Source organism: Caenorhabditis remanei, chromosome V (genome assembly GCF_010183535.1).
Source record: "Caenorhabditis remanei strain PX506 chromosome V, whole genome shotgun sequence".
NCBI lineage: Eukaryota > Metazoa > Nematoda > Chromadorea > Rhabditida > Rhabditidae > Caenorhabditis > Caenorhabditis remanei.
Window position 1 is genome coordinate 11,924,978 of NC_071332.1, and position 22,579 is coordinate 11,947,556.

The following is a 22,579-nucleotide window of genomic DNA, read 5'->3' on the forward strand; positions in this document are numbered from 1 at the left end:
ATTTTTGCGGGCGGCGCTAAATTGAAAATATCGCGAATTTCTGTTGGTATAGTCCCGGAGGATGTTTACCGAGGAAATTCTTAGACCGAGTTGTCGGCTTGATAACAGATCGCCCGGCGCTGAAGACCAAACGACTCTCGAGTCCCGAGGGAACGATTATCGATTGAGCTGAGGCGGTGGGGGGAGTGGAATCGTATCCGAGGAACTCACATGGTCTAGATACTGCAATACGTGCGGCCGGCGTAGGATATTTTCACTCGCAGAACAAACTTAGATCTTAGACAGTCGTGTATAGTAATAGCGTTTCTGACGCACCAAATACGCTAGGCTATACCAAGTCAACATGCACCAGATGCCTTCATATTCAGCTGATATGAATAGAATTCCAATGTATTAGCTTGATTGCTAAATCGCGATTCGAACTATCTGTGAAGATTCTGAACACAAATTATCATCTATATCCTCATTCCTTTTCTAGCTTTCGCATCATAGATCCGGAAATTAAGTATTTATCCCGAGGGATTGGACCGGTTTTTAAGATCCCAGTGATCACCGACCCGGATAACCCTGAATCTAGGCTTAAACGAGGAGCCACCTAGTATCATCGCTTCGATTACAGGTTTAGGGATTTACCAATTGAATTAATTTTCAATCGGAAGGGAAGATTGTACCCGATTATGAGTCAAAACACCGAAGTGCACCAAAAATAGGTACGACATCATATGCCCGAGGGCGCTGGAACTAGTCCAAATCGGAATACGGCGTTAGCTGCCTGCTAATTATCAACCCAAATTGCACTAAATCGGTGTCCAGAAAACCTGGAGCACTAGATTCTGTGACTGACATACGAGGTTTATCATTTTACCCGGACTCGAGGTCATAGGGACGGATGAATCTCCTGTTAGCCTCAGAACGATCAGAAGAGCGTACTGAGTATGAGGTTTTACTTCTATTCATAACTATAGAAGGAGGGGGGTCCCGCGAATTGGCTGGCACCTCCCAGATACGTGGCATTCAGTTCGTGTTTGGACATCAGGAAACGAGGAAAAAGAGCGCTGAAACAGAAATAATAATGAGTTCGAACTCATATCAAAACCGAGAATGAAATCGCCGAGATCAACAACAACTGGGATTTATTAGAAAACCCGTAACAAAAAATTGAAAGGAAACAACGACATTGTTTAACAGTTATATAAATCTCGAGGGACAATTCATTATTCGGCAGCTTCTGGCTCCTTTTTTATCGAGGTTTCCGACTTTGCCACTGGGGCAAGTCTCGGTCTCTTCGCATCCTCGCGCTTTCCACTGCTTCTGTGCTTGGCGCCACGACGCTGCCACTTGGATCCACCAAATTTCTTCGAGGGTTCGCCACCGGATCTCTTACTAGACGAGGGGGCTAGTGCTCGTTGACTTGACGAGGGCTTTTTCTCTTCATCGGAGCCGGAGTCCGAGAAGAAACCATTCTCCTTAAAGTCGACGTACTTTCTCTGCACGTGATATCGACCTTCTTGGCGAGGCCGAGAAGGGTCGAGGTATTTGTCCATGTTGGCGCCGAAGTACGAGGAATCTTCTTTTGGATCAGATTCCGAGCGATTTCCCACTTTCGAGGTTTCTCCGGCCGAGGAAGACGGATGCTTCTGGTGGCGGGAAGGGCACAAAAGAGGATGATGCTCGCGTTCTTTGGAGGGCATGGACGGATCACATCTAAGGCAGAGACGGTGTTTCGCTTTGCAGAGTTCTGGCGAGCCATCGCAGTCGTTCTTTCCGCAGATGATACATCTTTGCTGAGTAATCAGCGCCAGACGTTTCGAATGCAGATCGAGGTGCACGTCACAATAGGCTGCGTCGTGTGTTCCGGTGCAGTAAAAGCATTTCGTGGAACTCTGAACATTACTGAATTAAGAAATGATCTAAGAAAATCACACTACGTACGGTCTTTCGGGCCTCATGAAGCTTTCGCTCCTCAATTTCAGCAACCTTTCGATTGTGAGCACGGTCCGAGGAATTACCGATCGCTTCGATCTCATCGAGGGCTATCAGGACTGAATCATCGTGGTCTGCGCCTGGTTCGAGGATTTGCTTGAAGCTATCCTGATCCTTCTTGATTCCAGCCATCTGGATTTTCAGATCTCTAACCTCCGTGGCCGTTTCCATCGATGACACTTTCCGTGCAATATAGCTTCTCAACGAGTCGTAGACTCTGGTGATTTTCAACGAGGTACTTTCGAACTTTTTCCAATCGAGGGAGCCTTGCTTCAAAAGCATCTCAACTTTCTCATTGCCTTTGCCTTGACTTCTGGAGAGACGGCGTTGATCGATCGCGATCCGAGTCAACTGCTCCAGGAAGATACCCATATTTTTGGAGATACCCTGGAGAGTCGCTATCGGGGCCAATCTCTCAATCATATCGGTCCATTGATCGAGGGAAGGAATACGATCAATAAGATCTGCTTTCTTCGCGAGGGCCTCGAGGTCGGTTTTGGTTGCCAGCACTTCGAGATCTTTCTTGGTCACGTATTTGCCGAGGTCATCATGGGTGACTGAAGCTGTCGAGATGGTTTCGAGCTGATCCGAGATCTTTTTCAGCATCGCAAAAATCGTGGGAATCGTCTCTGATTCTTGGGTAGTATCGAGGAGTTGAGCTACGGTCTCTGGCATCTTTCCGTCGGTCTCATCACCGGATGTGGGCGCTGGACGTACGTCCTGGTCCTTATCTGATGAATCCTGCGAGGGATCGACGTCGTCAGCGTTCGAGTTGACATCAACATAGAACGCTGGAGGACCGAATAGAACCTGCTCGTTTGGCGGTGGGAGCTCGTCCTCATTTGAGTACAACTTTCCGGCCTCACCGAGGATCTGGTTCTCCTCTCCTGAATTTTCCTCTGAAAAAGAGATGATTTAGCCGCAATCCAGCGCACTGAATAGCACTAACCATAATCGAGGAGCTCTTTTTCGGCATCTGTTCCGGGCTCCACGCTGGGCAATCCGAGTCCGAAGACCGGTGGTGCGGGCGAGGGTTCTGGAAAAGAAACCTAGTCACTCTCCACTCATTATCGATCTGTTTTTACCTTTGCCGATCTCAAGAAGCTCGTTAATACGTTGCTCACTTATCGGGGGGCATTGGATCAAGGCGATCGGTGGAAGCTTATTGCGAGGGACTTGATTGTTCACTCGCTCCTGGTCGTCAGTAGTGTTAGCTGCACTCATCTGTTTATGCTAAATCAATACAAAAATAATGATTAATTCACTGAGTCGTTTACGAAACAGATATCGAACGGGGTAAAAACCGAGTTACTGAATTACAAGCATAAATGAGTAGTGGAGGACACAACTTTATTACGAGGCAAAAATGAATAATCAGTCTTTCTGCAATTTATGACGGCTTCCATTTGAGTGAAAACATCCTATCGAGGGTTCCCGATTGGAGCTTGTGATGTACCAAGAGCATCGCTTTTTGGGCGATTTGACGGATTTGACAGAAATCAGACAGTCCGAATGATTCATGTTGTGACAGTAACGAGGGTAGGCATCCGCAGTTCATATCGTTTTCACGAATCAAACTCAGCGAGGACAATCGTGACGTGGAGTATCGAGGGCGAGGAGCATTTACATCAACATAATCCAAAATGGCTATGTGATAGGCTACCCACTGGTCCAATGGTGACATATCCCGAGGGATACGTGTTCCAAGAGCTTCCGGAGTCTTCTGGAGGAAGAATCCGCCGTTCAACTCGAAAGCCCGGACACTGTGCTCTCGACAACTCTCAACTTCGACGAGGATCCAAGTTGACCACACACGATTGCGTGATGCGAAGGCGTATGCTCGAACCATCACTTCTATTGGCATTCGATCTATCCGAATCTGAAAACTAGAGGCATCATTAGTTTAAACTGTCTGCTTTTTCTGGCTAACCATCGTTTTTTCGAGGTGTTTATACTCATTTCTGCTAGAATTCACAACTTCAGATGCCCGAGGGCGATTGACGTCGAAACTCGGAGCGACAACGAAGCTAACTGACTTCTGATCCGATTTCTCAGAGCGAAAAGTCCCCTCGATGGAGCGAGAACCTGGAAAAAGTCGATTTAACCGCCCGATTCGATCTATTTGGATACTTTTGCAAGTTTCCTCATTTCTCAAACACGAGGGATGTCTACCGAATTGATCCATTCTCGCTTGACGATTGGCCAAAAAGTGCTGTTACCTGAAATAAAAGTTTAGCCGCGAAACACCGGTCTATGTAAAGCGAACAGAACAAAGATACAGACATGCAAAAACACGCTGGGGATCAATGAACACATAAAGGGGGGATTTCGTGGGAACTTTTATCTCATATAACGACAATTATATCTAATGATTTGTGACTTCTTTTAACGAAATCCCGAGGGATTTCGTTCCGGCGGTGACGAAACGCTATTTGCATCGGCAGCTGCTCTGAAAAACGAATCTTTCATAGCAACGGAAAGAAATCACGGGGCGTTACCATCATCTCATCATTACATAACGGAGCTGTTCCGGTCCAACGGAATTTTCAGTTAGCAAACTTCAACAAAAAACAACAACGAGGTGAGAATATGCGAGAATTGAGACGAGGAACCTGAAACACGACCGATGTAAATGAGCTTGCTCATCTTAAACGACTACACCGGAAGTGCGCACAAGTAACACGCGAAGTGCGTCAGCTGCCTGCTGGCTCGAAACTAGCTAAGAAAAAAATTATGCGTACTTTTTCGAAACTCTCAAATTTCGCAATTCTGACCTTCATGGCCATTTTCCTTGAAGGAAAAGCCATTTCCAGGCTGAAATCTACCAAGCGACAGTGCTAAAAACGTACAAGTAGTTAGTAGAACGGCCAAAGAAGCTCAAACGAGGGCTTCTAGAGATTCCAGGTTGAAAATGCTCTTCTCAGAGACGATAATCCAGACAGGGTCTCAGCGCGGGTGGGTTCCGAGGGCCAATAATTTTGGGTACGACTAGTCGAGGGCAGCTCAAAGAGATGAGCCTCGATTTTAATATCCTCCATCATTTTTCCTTCACGAAGACCATCGGCGATTGCCGCTGCGAACGCGAGGGCTTGACACTCCGGTGGATCAGAATGATCGTAGAGCGGAGTATCGTACCACGGGTTGCATTGGCAACGCGGACGATCTACGGGAACCGAGTTCCGCAGCCAAGTCGCGAATTCGACTTTTACGAAGAATCCTCCGTCCTAAAATACAAAACGAGGCTGAGTCGAATAGTGCTTTCTCACATGTGAATGTGGGCCTTCGGGGCATCCAGGAGGTGGACGTGGTGGATTTATATGATAAAGAACAAACTTATCATCTACCCATTGATACCACTTAATCGCGTCCTCCGAAAAGGACTCGAAATTGAGCGGGTCATAGTCGACTCGTACCGACAGATACGGAGTACCGTGGGCATTGATCGAGTGAAGACTGAATCCGATCGCTGGGAAATCGAAGGGGGCACTGTCCGACAGAGGCATTCTGTAGGTAACTTAATACAACGGTTTTTACACGTTTCTGTGATAAATCAATGAAATGGTACGATCTGATTAACGACAATTCACTTTGAAAAAATAGTGAAAAGACCACAAAATTCCAATGATTCAAAACGGAATTGCGTAAAAATTTATAGTCCGAGGGACTCTAGAGGCTGATGCATCCGCTCTGTTACGAGGGCGGCGCATCCTTCACTCCGATTTCATTATCATCCGACATCCGTCATTCGAGGAGATATCAGAATTTCTATGTTTCTAACGAGCATGATGTATTACTGGACTCGCAATTCGAGGGGTCGGCTGAGATCAGAAGAAATTAGCCTATGCCTAACGAATCATCAGCGAAGTAACTTATCAAGTTTCCGAGGCGGCCGGGTGAAATTTCATCAAAATTCGTATCGGAGCCGTCTTCTCTTACGAGGAGTTGGCGAAGAATACGAGGGACGAATAATCACGAGGTCAACGGGCTCTTCTAGATGTACAGAATCTGGAATCTGTCGTAACGGTTCGAGTGACTCATTCGTGTGTTCGAGACGCCTAAAATGGGCCTAACCTGTTCATCGATTATCACAAATATAGCTGGTTAAAACCAGATATTACCCCAACGTGGAAGACGAAAGTGAACTGGTTCAAAGAACAAGTTTTATTAAGAAAATTTAATAGACACGTTAAGGAGAGTGAGATTGGACGAGGTATTAGGCTGATCAAGGCGTCGTTGAACGCGTGAAGATGTTAAAATGTCCAGTGAGGCGGAAAAAATGCTGTCACGAGGGTGGCGAGGAAATTTGAGAGATCTTGGAAGCGAGGTTGTAACAAGATTGGAGTCTATGGAATGGATTCAGTAGGCGTTGCAAGCAGAAGGGGCAACTGCGCCAGACTGAGCTGGGGCGAATTGGAAACCCGTGCCGGCTTCGTCATCTGAATCGTCTTTTTCGCCATTAGAGTTGGATGGGGGAGTATCCGGATCGGAGTCCTGGCCGTCCGAATCCTCTGACGAATCAGACGACTCCGAGGAGTCTCCGTAAGTAATAGACTGGAAAATCTTGAAACGTTTTCGGATGCCTCGAGCGCTCAATTCTCCGTTGGCCACGTCGCCACGGATTCGATCCATGATCTTCGAGATCTTCTGAAACATTCGGTGACGCTGGGATATTTAGGTGTGACTGGGTACCGCATAATTAGAGTAGCGTTTTCGCGCAATGCGAGGGTCCTTCTCTTTTTTGGCGGTTCCAAGATTAGAATCTTTGAGGCGTTTGGCTACGAGGTCGCTAATCTCTGCTCCGAGGTCGTCCTTGAACTTTCCATTCAATAACTTGAACAGAGAGTCCTGAATACGAGAGCTGGCTTGAAGCTGCATCTCAAAGTGTCTCATGGACACCATAACCAGTCTCAGACCGGAAATCAGCATATCGTAGTCGGCACGGCTCATTGTCACACCTAAAACACCATCATCTGTAATTTCTGGCTCGAATTCTGACGAATCTCACGCTGTGGAGGTTCCGAGGGCTGATTGAAGCCTTGCGGCGGGTCAGATCCGTTAGCCGACATCGTCGATCTCGAGGGTCGCTGAAACATAAATGATTCAACTATGCTCGGATGGAACAATGACGAGAAACTGTCACGGAGTTACACGGGCAAAATACGTTAGAATTCGAAAAAGAAACTACTTGCGTATACAAGGGGCACAAAGGTTCGAGATGACGAGAGATAGTCCACGATATCAGTTGAAGGAGTCACCTTCTCAGACATCACTGGCTAGAGCTCTACGCGAGAAGTTTCGCCGCAACACGATACTAAACCATCTCAAAGCTAAGCGAGAGCTTTCTATGTAGCGATCGAAACCACCACTCTGAAAGCAAGAGGCTTTGGAATCATAACGGATTCCGTGATGTAATTAGTTTGACAATATAGTGTAATCGTAAGCTGATTACGGTCTCTCTTAAACGACTATCATTCTCATCGGTTCTTTGTAAGTCTCGAGGATCTACTAATTTCAGTGTAGTTCGTGATAGAGACGAGGTATTGGTAGCCTAATAAGGCCCTCCGCTTGCCAGGCGGCCGGCCCGTTAATCTACCGATCCGCTTAAAATCGCTGCAAAACGGCTAAACCGAAAGCTTCAACCTCAAGTCCTACACAGAACAAAACGAAGACTCGAATGACAGAGAGGGTCCGTAATCAAAAACGACTACCTACGGCCACTAAGAGAATCGAGGGAGAAGGGGGAGTCATACAACGCCGGCTTATCGCTGTCATCTGCCTATACCGCAAACTAAAGCACCACATAGTTTATTCTCTTTCTCTCATCCAGATGTGGTTATCGAGTGGATTTCCAGATTGGTCATACTGTCGACAACGGTTGTTAGACAACCTTCAGATTTCGAGGAAGTATTCACAGTCAGTAATGTACGAAATAGTACAAAAGCCACGCGACCTGACGTGAAACTGCCGAAAATCCGGTCTAAAATACACCAAATCCCATGCGGGACAGCGAGATTCTAAAAGAGAGTCTGTGCTACAAGAATTCCTTTGCAGTTCGAGGGAAACGTGCCCACACTCGCCCACTGGGGGAGAATGTAAGTCTATTTCGGTCGAACTACTCTCGATAATGAACACCCTTCACGAGATACTCAGAGTTCCGTGTTATGTATGATCGAATATCTAGGATTCAAAATCGAAACTCTGATTCCGTACTTCATACACATCTTCCAATAGGCGGATCTGATAGCACCAGATCTGGTCCCGAGGATCTCATAATCAATGGCGCCCTGGAGCAGTGGGTCCTAGAACCCATGCTCCGGGGGGCCAGAGGATTCGAGTGTATCTCCGCTCCGAAGGGTCTCACTCGAAATCGAGGGATATGCTTCGGTGGAGGCTACACCGAATCGCTGACTACGATAACCTTTGAACGTGATCCAGTACTAGAAACTCTCCCCAGAGCGTAATCCACGCTCCGGGGGGCCAGAGGATGCTCCATAGGGAGTATCCTCCTCAAATCCTGTAACCGGAAGAGCATACGAAAGACACTCTCTCGCACTAACACAGCCGACTATCCTATAGCTCATTGGGGACGATCACCGAATAACCAACCTCGCGGCCGGTTACGAGGGGGAGCGGGCCAACAAGCCAGAATAACCGGTTTGACTGTTTCAGTTCACGTTAACACGCTACTGAATATGTCGGTCGCCGAAGAGCAGATACACTCTTCAACTAAGTCTTCTGGCAGTTAGGTCAGATTTCGTATCGATGTGTACAGAGTCGGTTGAATTTCAAATTGCATGTATCCGAGGGGAGTAAGCCCATACGGGGCTCCGATCTCGATACGAAATTCAACGTGCCTCGGTGAGACCGAACGATCTGGAACCCATTCAATGCATAGCTCTCCGAATCAAATTGAACGGATGACTCGCTAGCACCAAATGCTCCGCAGGAGGGAATGGTCGTCTGAGGATCGGCGAGTTCAGATGCTTGAAAAGCGTCTGTCGAACCGGCGAGCTTAGGCGTAGTTCCTTTCCATTGGAGGTTCTAACACAGAAGACAAGTGCGAAATTACTCAGATTTTTCTGCGATAATAGCGTCTTCTTGGGATAGAGAGTGGATATTAGTGAGTTGATGTTATCTAATAGGCCGCTAGTTATCATATCAGGTAAACAGAGGGTACCGACTGCTCGATCGCTTCGGATCTACTCACAATGCAACGCTTGCGTTGATGTTTTCGAAAGTAGGCATCAGCCTTAACCCTTCAGAATCCTGCTACTAAACCAGTGGGTGTTCGAACAATCGATGAACTAAATCGACTTTCTACCTAGAAGTCTGAAAGCGAGGGAGCGAATCGGATGAAACACTAGAAGAATTGACTAGGTGTGTTATCGAGGTGAGGGGGATTCGAAAGACTCGAAATACATCGAGGGAGATCGAATCGCCGAGGCTCGCATTAACACCATTGGTCGAACTTCCAAAATTGCGAGGGTCGTGAGGTCGAGGAAATATCGCCATTTCCTGTCAAGCTCTAAACCGGAGCAATAGAAGACTATCCGAAGGCTCGCTTGCTATCTACTGACGGCTTACGAAAATTCTGAGTCCCGATGATGGGCCAGATACAGTACGTATACCGCTAACTGTTCTCAAACGACTACCAAATCAAACGATAAGGCAAGAACAGACTCACGGAACGTTTAATGAATCTCATTGGAGCGTGTTAACTCGAGGGGCCGGTTACGAAAGTGGCATACGCACTGATTCGTGGCGTACCTTACTCGAGGTTTCTGTATTCATATGCCGACCAGAGACCCTTGCCGGCAAGACGACCACGGTTAGTGGATGGGAGCCGCTAGGGGGAAACGGGTGGGACACAGAGCTTACAGTCCCTAACTAACGCAGAAAATGGAGCACCTGAGGCGGGACAGGGACTGCCCTCCGAAGGGAGGAGTCTGATCGTCTCTTGCCTGGCATCTCTTTCGCTAGTCAATAACATGCGCCGTTAAGCTCAAAACCGTATCTGGTGAGCCAGTCGGGCTTCACACGAAGGGGCCAGCCTGCTCGGTACTTAATTCAACACGTTCGGCGGGTCGGAATTACACCGATGAAGCCTAGTGAGCTGAACAAAACCAAACCGACCCAAGATCCCATGTAAACATCAACATTCCGATGGATCCTTGTCCCACGAGAGGGGTCGTACGCAGCAAAAACTGCTGACCGCTCGGGCAGGGAATCGGTTACCGGGACTGCTCGCGCTCCGAGGAGCTGGAGACAAATGCCGATAAACCATCAAAGGGAGCATCCGAAACATCAAAATCATACACGAGGTCGAGGACCCCCAGTTTTTCATATCATCCTTCAGTCTAAAAACTCGGCTTCCCGACCGCTTCGCTGCCTTACGGCTGCTTAGCAAGGGTTCCGGGTTCTCAAACATCCAGACAACGTCTTAGATCCGAGGAATCGATTGTAGGGTATCACTCCGAATGCTGTAATTGACCACCGATCCCCTTCTGAAGTACAGAATTCATAAGAATTCCGTAACTATCCGGTGAGGGGAGAGGGCGAAATCAAAAACTATTCGGAAAGACGTGACTACAATAGACGCTCAGATCCGCAAAGAGACTCCCTCCGATCCAGCAAGCTGGCATGAAGGGACCTTGACTTATTCAACGACCGTCTTTAATGCGATCAGTCGGCTGCTAGTACCACACCCTCCCGCAAACAGACGAATCTGTGTTAAAACACAGCAAGAAGCGGCAGTACCTTTCACCAATTTATCACAAAAAATAAGAGCGGAGAACTATAGCCAAGTGGCTTCATCCCGAGGGAGAAGCGCCCAAAACGAGAACAATCCCGCTCAAATTCCAGCACGACACGACATCGGAGACCAACACGAGACTTCTGATCGATTTTTCCCAGTTTCCGGATGGTTCGGGGCGAGTGGCACGCCTCGAATTGCTTCGAGGGGTGTCAGAATCGCGAGAACCGTTCGTAGTCCCGAGAAAACCGAGGGAAGTTGACCAGCAGACGACATCCGATGCCACAGGGCACGAGGGAGCCATCCAATCCAATCGCGAACTTCTGATCGATTTTTTCTCAGTTTCCGATGGGTTCGGGACATGCGAGACGCCTCTAGTTCATTACTCGAACATCTCCGATGTGATCTGTTAGCTAGAAGTATTACACCCTTCCGCAAACGGACGAGTCCGTGTTAAAACACAGCAAGAAGGGGGCAACACCGTTCACTAACGTAGCACGAGGGATAAGAACAAGAAACGAAACCTCAAAGCGTGTCGAAATCGCGAAATCCAATCGTAATCCCGAGAAAAAAGGCGAGGGAAGTGGACCAAACAGCAGCAAACGAAGCGAACGAAGCACGATGCAGTCAGAGTACCCAATCCGTAGAACTTCTGATCGATTTCTTGCCCGCTTCCGGGTTTTTCGGAATTTTCGAAAAATTTCGAAATCCGAAAAAATGGGGAATTGGGGAGAAAAACGAGGGAAGCGGGAGAGGGCGATGACAACTGACGCAAATGAGCACGAGGCAATCAGAGTACGCGATCCGTAGAACTTCTGATCGATTCCTTGCCCGTTTCCGGGTTTTTCGGAATTTTCGAAATATTTCGCAATATTTCGAAATTCGAAAAACGGGGGAATTGGGGAGAAAAACGAGGGAAGCGGGAGAGGGCGATGACAACTGACGCAAATGAGCACGAGGCAATCAGAGTACGCGATCCGTAGAACTTCTGATCGATTCCTTGCCCGTTTCCGGGTTTTTCGGAATTTTCGAAATATTTCGCAATATTTCGAAATTCGAAAAACGGGGGAATTGGGGAGAAAAACGAGGGAAGCGGGACCGGGCAATAACGACTGATGCCCGCGAAGCTCGAGCCATCCATTTGAGTCGATGCGAGGGCGTTCCGATCGATTTCCAACCAATTTTCAGAAAATCCGTTGAAAAATCCTCGAGGAGAGCGAATCCGAGGTTGATGTGCGACGAAATCGAGTGGAATTGGGAAATTTCGCCGGGAAAATGTGCGGAATGCCGAAAAACATAGAATTTTCCGAGGAAAATTCGATTTTTCAGACAAACAGCGAATTTCGAGGAGAAAAACCCGAATTTCTCGAGTGTCCGAGTGTTTTCGGGCCTTTTCCGTCGATTTTCTAGCTGGTTTTCGCGAAAAATCGCGAGAACGCCGCCGAAAAGCGAGGGAATGATGCAAAAATCGCGACGAAATTCGCGCAAAAAGTGAGAAGGCCTAAAGCCGCATCGCGGCGCAGCGCTTCGCACTAGAGCGCAGTTGCTCTCCAAATTTAAAGGTGGGGCCTTAAATGGCGCCAAATTCAAATAAGGGAAGCGGAATTTCGCGGGAAAAAGGCAACAAAAAAGGCCGAAATTGCGAAATGCAAAGAAGTTTTCGCCGTTCTAGTTGTTTTTTCAAGGAAAAACACGAGAATAGCAGCACGTAAAAATCGAAAAATCGATTTTCTCGGACAAAATTTAGGCAAACCGACTGATTCGTCCGTGTCGAGGGGAAAAATCGATAATTCGAAATTTTCCGGTCTAGCGGATAAAACCTGGTCTAGATGCACCAAATGTGGCCACCCCTTCTGTCTCCAGAAGGCCGCCGGTAATGTGCCGAGTAGGGTGGGAACATGAGCCCAATTTATACTTCCAATAAGGTGGTTCAGTGGTTTTAAGGAAGCGCCCGATGTGCTGACAACTCAAGTATTTACAAGAACCATTTATTATAGGGAAAAAGCATGTCCCGCGAGGAACTGCATTAAAAACCTATTCGGTTCTGCCTTTTACAAAACAATAGAATTTAAAGGGAAAAGGGTTATCGAGGGAATATAGTAGCTGCTCTGCAAGCGACCGATACACGTATCGGGGGCTCTCGAGGGGCTACAAGACGCTCTCTAACAACTTCTCTTACAAAACACAATAATAACTCTCTTAGAGAGAGAACAAAAAGAACACTCTAAAAAGGAACACTGAATTATAAATGGCTTTAGGCCAAGCGAGGGGAGTCGGTCGAGTACGGTCACAGTCGTTTAGCAGGTGTGCGCGTGGCGAGACCAGCGGACGTCGGAAACAGCGTGCGCCTTTGACTGGAGAGACGCAGACACGACTAAATGGCGACAACTTGAATTGTGGAATATTACTTCCGCCTGAAATGGGGTTAAAGGGACAGGGAAGAAGGGAGTTAATTAACAGAAAGTAAAATACGTAATAAGTATAAACTAAATTAGAATAATTTAGTAATACAAATTACATTTTAGTTTGGAGTGGGACAGGAACCTGATTCGGGGACCAGGAGACTGTCAACAATTTACAATGGTTTCCGTGTACTCAATTAACAATATGATGAGTACTATCGATTCTTGTTCTTTCTCTATCTTGAAATCCGATCTTTGAAAAAATGAATTCTCGATAAGAGCTGTTCTGAAATATTACAGTCAAAGTACATGGAATAGGTGCAGAGACAAAGATGAGATTAGCAGCTATGGTTAGATCTGAAAAATTTTTTTGATTAAACTGAAACTGATTATGAGATCCCACTAACTTATGGTGTCTTCTTCTGGTGTTTTGTAAGCATTCCAAATTTGAATAAAAGGAGCAAGAGCGAGGAAAAGAAATAATATAACATTCTGAAACACAACTATGGGAACAAGGACTTGCCAATAACTCTACCTGAATTAACGTGTCTTTCATAGCTTTTCGATGGTATTTCAGAATATGAGAACTCAAAGTCTTGCATTGTTGTTGAATTTCATAAAGAATAATTTGGTTTAGAATTAAGTAGAGCTAGATTAATAATGGTCCATTATGAAATTTCTAAATATACTCACCGCTCCTCCTGTAGCTAGAACTATTCTAGCACAATAAATTATTCTCTGAAATTTCCAATCGTCAGTGTAAACAAAAACTCCCCGAACATTCAAAACTTTAACGCATCTTGGGTAATACTTTGAAACATAATCATGAATTTCAGAAGCTGTCGAATAGGCTGACAGCCAACAAAAGATCATTGGGACATAACAATAAACCAATAAAATTGAAATAAACACGACATAAGTGGAAGATGAAAACTGAAATTGAAACCACTTTTATGGGGAAGGAGAGAGTGTTAAACAGGGTACTTACACTAAACTTGCTTTCTGTACGTGCCAATGTCCGTAGCCTGAGAATCAAAATAAGGCATGAAAACGGTTGTACAAAAGAGATTGAGCCAGATGTTCTGGAAGTAAAACAAAACGAACACTGAACGGTACTCGAGAATTCTTACAACGAGAGCGAAAGAACTGAACACAGAACCCAAATACCCAATACCATATAATCCAGGAAATGGGAATAAGAAAACTAAACTGTGCAAACTTCCCCAATGGAGTTGAGATAGCCAAAGCGTGACAGTCTTTATAATGAATAATACTCGATAAGTTTTAGATTCTCTTCTTTGATTTTCGTTTATTGTGAGATAAAACAAAAACGCATGGATTACAATCGAAATTAAGTTGATAAAGTTCATAATTGATAATTGCGGACTTCTATCGAAACGTTGAAGAACTGAGAATTCGTGGAGAATCGGTTGAAAGGCCATTTTCGAGCACGTAGAATAAAGTAGGTATGCCTTTTTCAAAGAAAGAAATGTATGTAATTCAATTTGCTAGTTTGACGTTGGAAGCCAAAAATAACGAAAACGGGACTCTAGTTTAATTTTTGAGAAAGTTTTGAACATTTGATTTCATTACAAACATTTGATTGTGAGATCTGTTGCCAGATGAACTGACTGATTTCCCAGAAACCAAGGCTGTCAGAAATCGCGGCCGGCCGCTGCTTTTTCATGAAAATTTCAAACAGCCGCGTCTCTCTAGAGTTTCAAGGGAAAACATGACTTGATATACTTTTGACTTTTTGGTACCAATTTGACAACCAGGGTTCGACCCCCCCCCCCACTGGTGCCGAAACTTTTTTGGGCCGACTTTTGAGATTTTCAAGAAAAAGCCGCGGCCGGCCTTGCGACAGCATTGCAGAAACTAACATTCAAAACTATTTAATCCTGCTTTCGGATCAGTTTCTGTTTGGAACTCTTCCACAGTGATGACCTGAAAAAAATAGAGGATAGTGTCATGAACAAAATCAAATTTGCACCACTGTTCTGGTTTTGCTGTAGTGTTTGTGATTTGTGAAATGGGTTCATCTGAGAATTGTGTGGAATTCTTAACGAGAAACATATCTTTGAGATGTATCGAAGTCATATTTTATTCAAATGTCTTTTAAAGATAACATCATCAGAAGTCATTGATCAACAAATTCAAAGATATGCATATAATTATGAAGCTGGTTCTTTCAAAAACATATTTTATATCTATAGATCACTTTAAGAACGCAAAAGAAAAGTTTGATATTCAAGAAGAAAAAGTTATGTGTAGTCTGATCAAAAACCTTTCTGAAATCTGTTTCTATTTTACAATCTCTGTATAGACACGAGTTTTAAATGCCTAGTTTGATTCTTTAGAAGTTCATCCACTAGCTGCAACTCGGTTATTGCTGTTGTCTGAAATGCTTGCATTTGAACAAAAAACTATTCTCAACTCACTTCTACTCCATCTCATTGGATTCTTCATCAACATGTTCCTGAATTCTCGATTCAAAAGGATCAACACTAACGGATCAATTGTATGAACCATACTCCATGCAACAGTGGTACACAAGAAAATCAAAACTGGATGAGTTTGTTTTGATGAAACGATGAAGAAGAGGACTAGTTCTGCTGCAAAAACAGCTCCCTGGATCAGACATTGTTTCACAAATGTGATCTCTCGTTGCCTCTTCTTTTCACTTTCAGCCAATGCAACCGAAGTTTGCCGCTGTGATTGGAAGAATATTCTTGACATTCCTTTTCCTCTTAACTTACCGTTTCGACTGCTGTCACTTTAATCATTATAATAGTTACAATATCAATCACTGCGATAGCTGCTACTACACTAAAATCCTTGCAGAAGTCTACATAGAATCGGATGACGTCACAATCTACAGATGTGTTCACACCAAAGTACCAGCCGAAATCAACGTATGGAAGTAGACAGTTGTCTGATAATATTTTGATTAGGGAAAAGAATTGATATTGCAGTGAAAGTCATGATAACTTTCACTGCAGATTATATCGGCAGTAAATGAATTACTCCCACAACTTACGAGCTAAATGCATGTAGATAGATGTGAAGCAAGGAATAGCATAAGCTAGACCAATAAGAATTCGTGTGTTTCGAACACTGAAACGCAAATTCAAAATTAGATGATTCGAGAGAGCATTTTTTGTTCTACATGCTCAAACAATCACTTGCCTAAACATGTTGTTATATGCTATCGGAAATGATATGGCACAGAGTCGATTGATTGCAATGAATAAATGAGAGAAAATACAAACATCATAACAAAAAAGAAGAACGAGACCAACATGTGCAGATGCAGTTTTGAAGGAGGAGATGTCACTGAAAACGGTTTGTTTGAAGACCAAATTCAAATTCAAATTCAATTTCGAATCTTACAGCAGAACCATCGGACAGTAAAAGCAAAGAAAAACAGCACAAAGTATAGCTTCAGCAAATGATTGTGATGCTGACAGTCGTCCGAATGAATTTTGAAGTATTTTCAAATTCGTAGCATACATGAAAACAGCCAAGTTGCCAATAAAACCGATAAGAGCGATCTACAAATAGTGATCACACATTTTTTCAGATCAGAAACTTACCACAAAAATTGCTAATGTTACAAAAGCCCTCTGAATTTGACTCGAAGCAGCAGGTTCAACAGATTCGTTCATAGTTTCTGGAAATATGTAATGGATCGACTTGTACGAATTCAATGTTTCGGAAAGTACACTTTTCAAGTAGAGTTGAAGTTAAACTGATGTCATTAATAACATGGTTCTTTTAATATGTCTAGTTCAGTGGACGCAATGCGACGAGGCACATCACTATGGGAGATATAAAGTGTACGGAAATTCGTTCTTCTTATCACGGAGAAAAAAAAATCAGCTGGAAAAAATGTTGTAATTCTAAATTTTATGGCTAAAAGAGAATAAAAATAAACATGCCTGATGTCACAAATTCTTGTCGAGACTGGTACGTAAAGGTTAGAATTTGGTATTTTCATTTGTCATGATCATCGAATATAACCTGTATAATTATGACCAGGTAACCACGAGACTTTCTCGACTAACATCATAAGGTTACTCTCTGAAGTAGTAAAGATTAAGTAGAAAATGATGGAAAAGGGTGTGTGATTTCTGTTTTTTTTCAGAAGATTCTTATAGAGAATCAGAAGATCAATCCGATCTTTGGAATTGAAAAAAAAACGTTCTGAGGGATGAGAACAATAATACCCATTTCTGAAAATAATTGTTTCCAGGTGAGCTTCACTTGGAAACACGAGCTGAAATTCGAAAGAATCATCAAAGTATTCAAATCGTTGATAACATACGTTTTCTGAATTTTCTGACAGAAGTGTTGATTTCAATCCATATTTTCATTTTCCAGATTCTGCCAGCCATCTTGTTCATAAAAAATCTGACCAGTTCTTTGATTTTTTGATAAACTTCAAATATACGTCTTCCAAAAAGTTCGTTTGCAACTCTTAAAGGCTGTGTTTTCTGCAATTTCTATTTTACTCAAACTTCATATTTTTGAGAAGTTGATATTTGTAAAATGTTTTTCTCTTCTGATCAATATTCCTTCTTCGTCAAAATAGTTTTTTTCTTCTCAGATATCAAACAAAGTCTAGATTTCCGTTCTTCTAGAAAGTGAGCGAGTGGATCAATCAAACGTACTTTCCTATTTTTTTCCAAAACTTCATATTTCTTTAATCAAAACTAATTTTCAGTGGTGAAAGAGGAAATGAATGAAACTATAAATCCAGACTTCCGAATATACGCTACCGTATTGTTCTCTGATCATTCACTACAATACTATGCCACTATTATTGTGAACATATTGGCAACACCTATCAGTTTCTTGAGTTTTTATTTGATTTTAAGACATTCAAAACATGAGAAAATGTCATACAAATTTTATCTTTTTGCATCGCATTTGTCATTTTACCTTGCTCAACTTCAAATGGGATTACTCGGAGGATTGGTCACTTTGAATCCATTTCCAGGGGTTTATTGTCAGGGATTATTGAGTAAATATTTCGATGCATTCACTTTAGTTGTAAGTTTTCTTTACATGATTATAGTTTTTTCTATTAAAATTATAGACGTTCTGGTGTTTTTTGCTCTGTTCTTACGCCTATTCGAGCTTCATAATGCTTCTGATTCGTCTTCAAATTGTGGCCCGAGGAGGGAAAACGTTTGATGTGAGATTTTCTTAAACTCAGAAGATTGAAACTAATTTTCAGTGTAACCAGTCTTACTACTATGTTGTCTATGGGATAATCGCATTTTTCGTTTATTTTCCAGTACCAGGTCTAATGTTTTTATCTCGTAGAACTCCAGAAGAAATGAGTGATTTCGTGAGACTTGTTGGTTCTTTATAAGTTTGAACTTCGAAAAAAAACGTTTCATTCAGAAGTTTCCCAACAATTTACAAGTCTTGGAGCACAATGGAATCCATATTTTTACGGAGCTGGACAAGACTAGTTTTGTCAATTTTGTGATGGTTGGAACAGTCGTCGGAGCGTTTGGGGTGAGCGGGGAGGGGACTTTTCCAGGAATATGTGATATTTTAAACGAATAATCATGTTTTTCAGTATCTCGTAGGCATCTATATTTGTATATATCGAGCAACCAGAGTTCACGCTATTCAAAAAAGCAGTCGACATATCAAAGAACATCTGAGAAGTCTTTATAACATGATTATTCAGGTATCATTTGCCTGTATCCCAGTTTCCTATCAGTATATACACATTTCATTTTCCAGACCACCTTCATTGGAGCATTCATGACAATATCCGCTCTTCTCATCCTCAAATCTTTTTTCAATGATCCATCAGTGGACTCCAGAATATCCAACACAATCGCTTATTCTTGTTTGTGTGGCGGATCAATACCGTCACAAATCACAATGATTTCTCGGAATACTGCGTATAGAAATTTCGTGTTAAGAAGGAAAGCAGCTTATCGGAACAGTACAAGTACCCAAAATAATCGGAGATCAACTATTGTAAAAGTTTGAAAAATAGAGAAATGATTCTCTTAAATTAGGTTTCAACGCTATTATATTATTTCTAATTTTACAACAAAATATTCTGATTTATGTTTTGAATGAAAATCGAGAGAGTTCAACTCAAAAAGTGCTTTTTCGAGAACTCATGCTCTTGCTCATGCTACTTCCGTTTCTCCCGACACTTTTGCTTTTCGAACTATTCAATTCCGTATTCGACTTCGACGTTTTGATTGCTCCCTGAATTTTTCCCCTCTTACGAGCTCGACGCTTCTCCAAAGATTTATCCAGTTTGCTGGAATTAGGATTAGTTTTCGATGACGAAGACATCTTGGAAGTAATCGACGACTTGGTGCTGGTCAAATTCCTGAAAAGGAGGACGTTGTCCTTATTTCATTTTCATTCACCCACTTGCTACTATTTCCTGGTGGTGGAACTTTCACTGCGTTCGGATCTTTGAACGCTGGTCCCTTCTTATAATTCTTCTTACTAATCTTACTCTTCACATAATCCAAACACGCACATCTACTCTTCTTCGTCTTCTTGATTGGCGTTTTCTTCGATTTCGCGTCTTTTTGTTTCTTTTTCATCTCCTTCTTCGGAACAGTCTTCTCGACTTGTATGGGTTTCGGATGCGAGTTAATCAAGTCGATGACACGAGGTGCGGTTGAAGGCTGTAAATTGGATGCGAATGAATATCCCTCAGAGTATAAACTCACATCGAATGCTGGTCTTGCTTTCGGTTCTTTCGATTTTTTCATCTTCATATTGAAAGTCGGACGACTCAACGGAAGTGAAGTGTGAGAATTGAACGAAGCAGGATTCACGTTGGCACCGCACCTAGAAATTATTTCACTGTCTATTGATGATTGAAGTAAATTGTCGTACCTAGCCAAGTTCTTTCGGATGTGACCCGGTTCCAAACAAACACGTTGGTTGCTTGGTGACTCGAGCATTCTGGTGGCAAGACGAACAAGTTTATATGGCATGTTCAGCTGGTTAAGACGTTCAGTAATGATGGTACGATCGACGGGACTCAAGAATTTAGCACGGATCTGGAATAAGAAAAAACATCTCTAAAAATTGAGAAAGTTACTGAAATGGAATGCTCGATGGAAAACACGATAACCACAGTTGCTCATACTTGTGATTCAACTAGGGAGTCTAGCTAACTATAGGCGAAGCTTATTGAAAGAAAACCTAGTTAAAGCTTAGGAGGCCTATTCGGATAGATCAGTAGTCGCGTAGCCTGACGACAGATATCAGAACTATGTAATCACCCAAAAAGTGTTTTGTTTTTCTTATCCAAAGAACACCCTCTTATCATTTCACAATCACATTGACAACACGCGGTTTGAATCTATCTCTCAAATTGTTCAAAGAACTTTCTGCAATACCCAACAAACGGATCACATTTCTTCTTATCACTTGAACTTTTTGATCAAAAAGAGGAGGAGCTTAGGTGTAGAACCATCTTTCGGTACCTTTTTCAGTGGGTGAACAGGAATTTGATATATGCAACAGGAAATTGGAATATCAAGGTGGTTGGAGAAATTCACGTGAGGAAAACTAGAGAATGTTTAATGAAAGTATGAAAAAATAGGATTTAATTGAATCCATACCTACACGCTCAACGCTATAGCATACACTCATATACAAGCTCAACAAAAAAATTAGGAAAATAGTTTTTTTTGTAAAACTACACCATCTTCTATGTACTGAAGAAAAAACTCACACAAGACAACAAAGCAGGTGCGAATGGATTCACATGATTCTGTCCGTTCAACCACAGTAAGACGACATCGGCCACAAACATTTCATGAGTGATTGGCAGTTCACAACTCGATAAAATTTGAAACAGTTGATGGAATGGAATTTTGTGGAAATCCGGAAGAGTGACCAGTTTGTCGATTGTTTCAATTGCAAGATTTTGGAGAGATTTCTCAGTATCAGGGTTGACATGTGCCACGTCACAGATGAGCAATGCCTGGAGGAGATCTGCTTCCGAAGACTTGGCTGCTTCGACCATACACTGAAAAATGAAATTTCTGCAACTAGGAACTGGCAGATATCTCAGAATCTTACATCCTCTAAACAAAACTTCAAATCCTTCATCTGAAAAGTATGTGCCAGCTGGACCAATTCAGCAATTGCATGATAAGTCAACGCCGATTTTATCTCTCGATTCTGAATGAAATTGACGAAAGCAATTATGGATTGATCGCTGTAAAGATGCAAGTCGGCAGTCATCATCATATTTCCAGAAGCTTGTTGTTGTTTGTAAAGTTGAGAGACTCGAACGAAATCTTCTACTGGAACATGGTAGACACTTCGGTTTCCGAGGAGACGGACCACCTGAAATGAATGCAAATATTGGAATTAGGTTCCCCGATTATTTCTTTTCAAATATCTCGGTTTTCTGATTTTCATTATCCAAAGTTTTGCAGAAGAATAACTCATGACACTTGTTCAGATATATCAACATCATAAACAACAGAACAATTAAAAAGAGGAAACATGAGACTAAAAGCTAGAAAGACATGGGAAATCTCATTAGTCCTCCCACGACTTTTCCCGAAACACACGTATTCTCACAAAGTGAGCAGCAGAGAACACAACTAATTAGGTCAATAATTAGAACGTTGCATGTATGCATTTTGCTCATCTTTTCCAAGAAAATGATTTTTTTGATCTCAAGTCACGAGTATTGAGTTTCTGACATAAAATAATTCAACCAATTCTGCTCGATTTTCGAATGGTTTAATTCAAATTTCGTTTTTCTGCTTCCGAATCAGTTAAAAATAGAAACCAATGATACCTTTGCACTGTTTTGAGCATCTTTTTTCTTCTGTTGTTGTTCTTTTGTCTTCATACTAGTCTCCGACTCGGACGGTTTCAATTTTCCACCGAGTCCTGCCTTTTTCTTTTTCGACTCGCTGAAAAAATTTTTTTGGATAAAGTATCAGTCTCATTCATTGTTTTTAATGACCGTAATACTTACGAGGACATTTTTTCAGTTTCCATAGCGATCCCTGCTGATCCTTGGGTTTCAAAGTGCGAGTAAAATAGGAATGAAAGAAAACGGAATAATCGAGAAAACTTTTCTGTTTTCCAGAAATTCTATTACGTGTAAACTAGGGTGATCGGTGGTTCTAGGTGGTCACGTTGGTCATATACATTCAGAAGGAAAATCCCATATTCAAGATGTTCCATACTTGAAGAAGATTACTTACCGAAAAATACCTCCACTATTTCTGACCAAAACACTAACAATCCCAACAAAAATCAAATTTTTGTCCTCGATTCCTGATCTTTACAATGTTTTTACAAGATGGACAAATTCGAATAATTTGATAGACAAGAAAGATGAAACATTTCATTTTTGATTTCTGAAATTCCATATAATCGAATCAAAACTTTAGCCTTCTATTAGTCG

General features: G+C 42.8%; 3 protein-coding genes across 3 annotated transcripts; 1 reads left to right on the top strand and 2 right to left on the bottom strand.

The window, feature by feature from the left end:
- Positions 1–15,501: 15,501 nt before the first annotated feature.
- Positions 15,502–16,805, bottom strand: GCK72_019185 (uncharacterized protein; the record flags this gene model as incomplete). The annotated part of the gene is made up of 6 exons (XM_053732912.1): positions 15,502–15,536; positions 15,579–15,768; positions 15,897–16,072; positions 16,178–16,254; positions 16,531–16,691; positions 16,734–16,805. The coding sequence occupies 6 exons, from the start codon at positions 16,803–16,805 to the stop codon at positions 15,502–15,504; spliced, it is 711 nt and encodes a 236-aa protein (XP_053581825.1).
- Positions 16,806–18,096: 1,291 nt separating this feature from the next.
- GCK72_019186 (uncharacterized protein) lies at positions 18,097–19,155 on the top strand (the record flags this gene model as incomplete). Its single annotated transcript, XM_053732913.1, has 6 exons — positions 18,097–18,192; positions 18,239–18,337; positions 18,380–18,493; positions 18,550–18,666; positions 18,731–18,844; positions 18,901–19,155. The coding sequence occupies 6 exons, from the start codon at positions 18,097–18,099 to the stop codon at positions 19,153–19,155; spliced, it is 795 nt and encodes a 264-aa protein (XP_053581826.1).
- A 111-nt stretch (positions 19,156–19,266) lies between these two features.
- Positions 19,267–22,152, bottom strand: GCK72_019187 (uncharacterized protein; the record flags this gene model as incomplete). The annotated part of the gene is made up of 8 exons (XM_053732914.1): positions 19,267–19,510; positions 19,555–19,817; positions 19,863–19,983; positions 20,032–20,198; positions 20,879–21,175; positions 21,229–21,498; positions 21,962–22,079; positions 22,145–22,152. The coding sequence occupies 8 exons, from the start codon at positions 22,150–22,152 to the stop codon at positions 19,267–19,269; spliced, it is 1,488 nt and encodes a 495-aa protein (XP_053581827.1).
- Between the last annotated feature and the right edge of the window lie 427 nt (positions 22,153–22,579).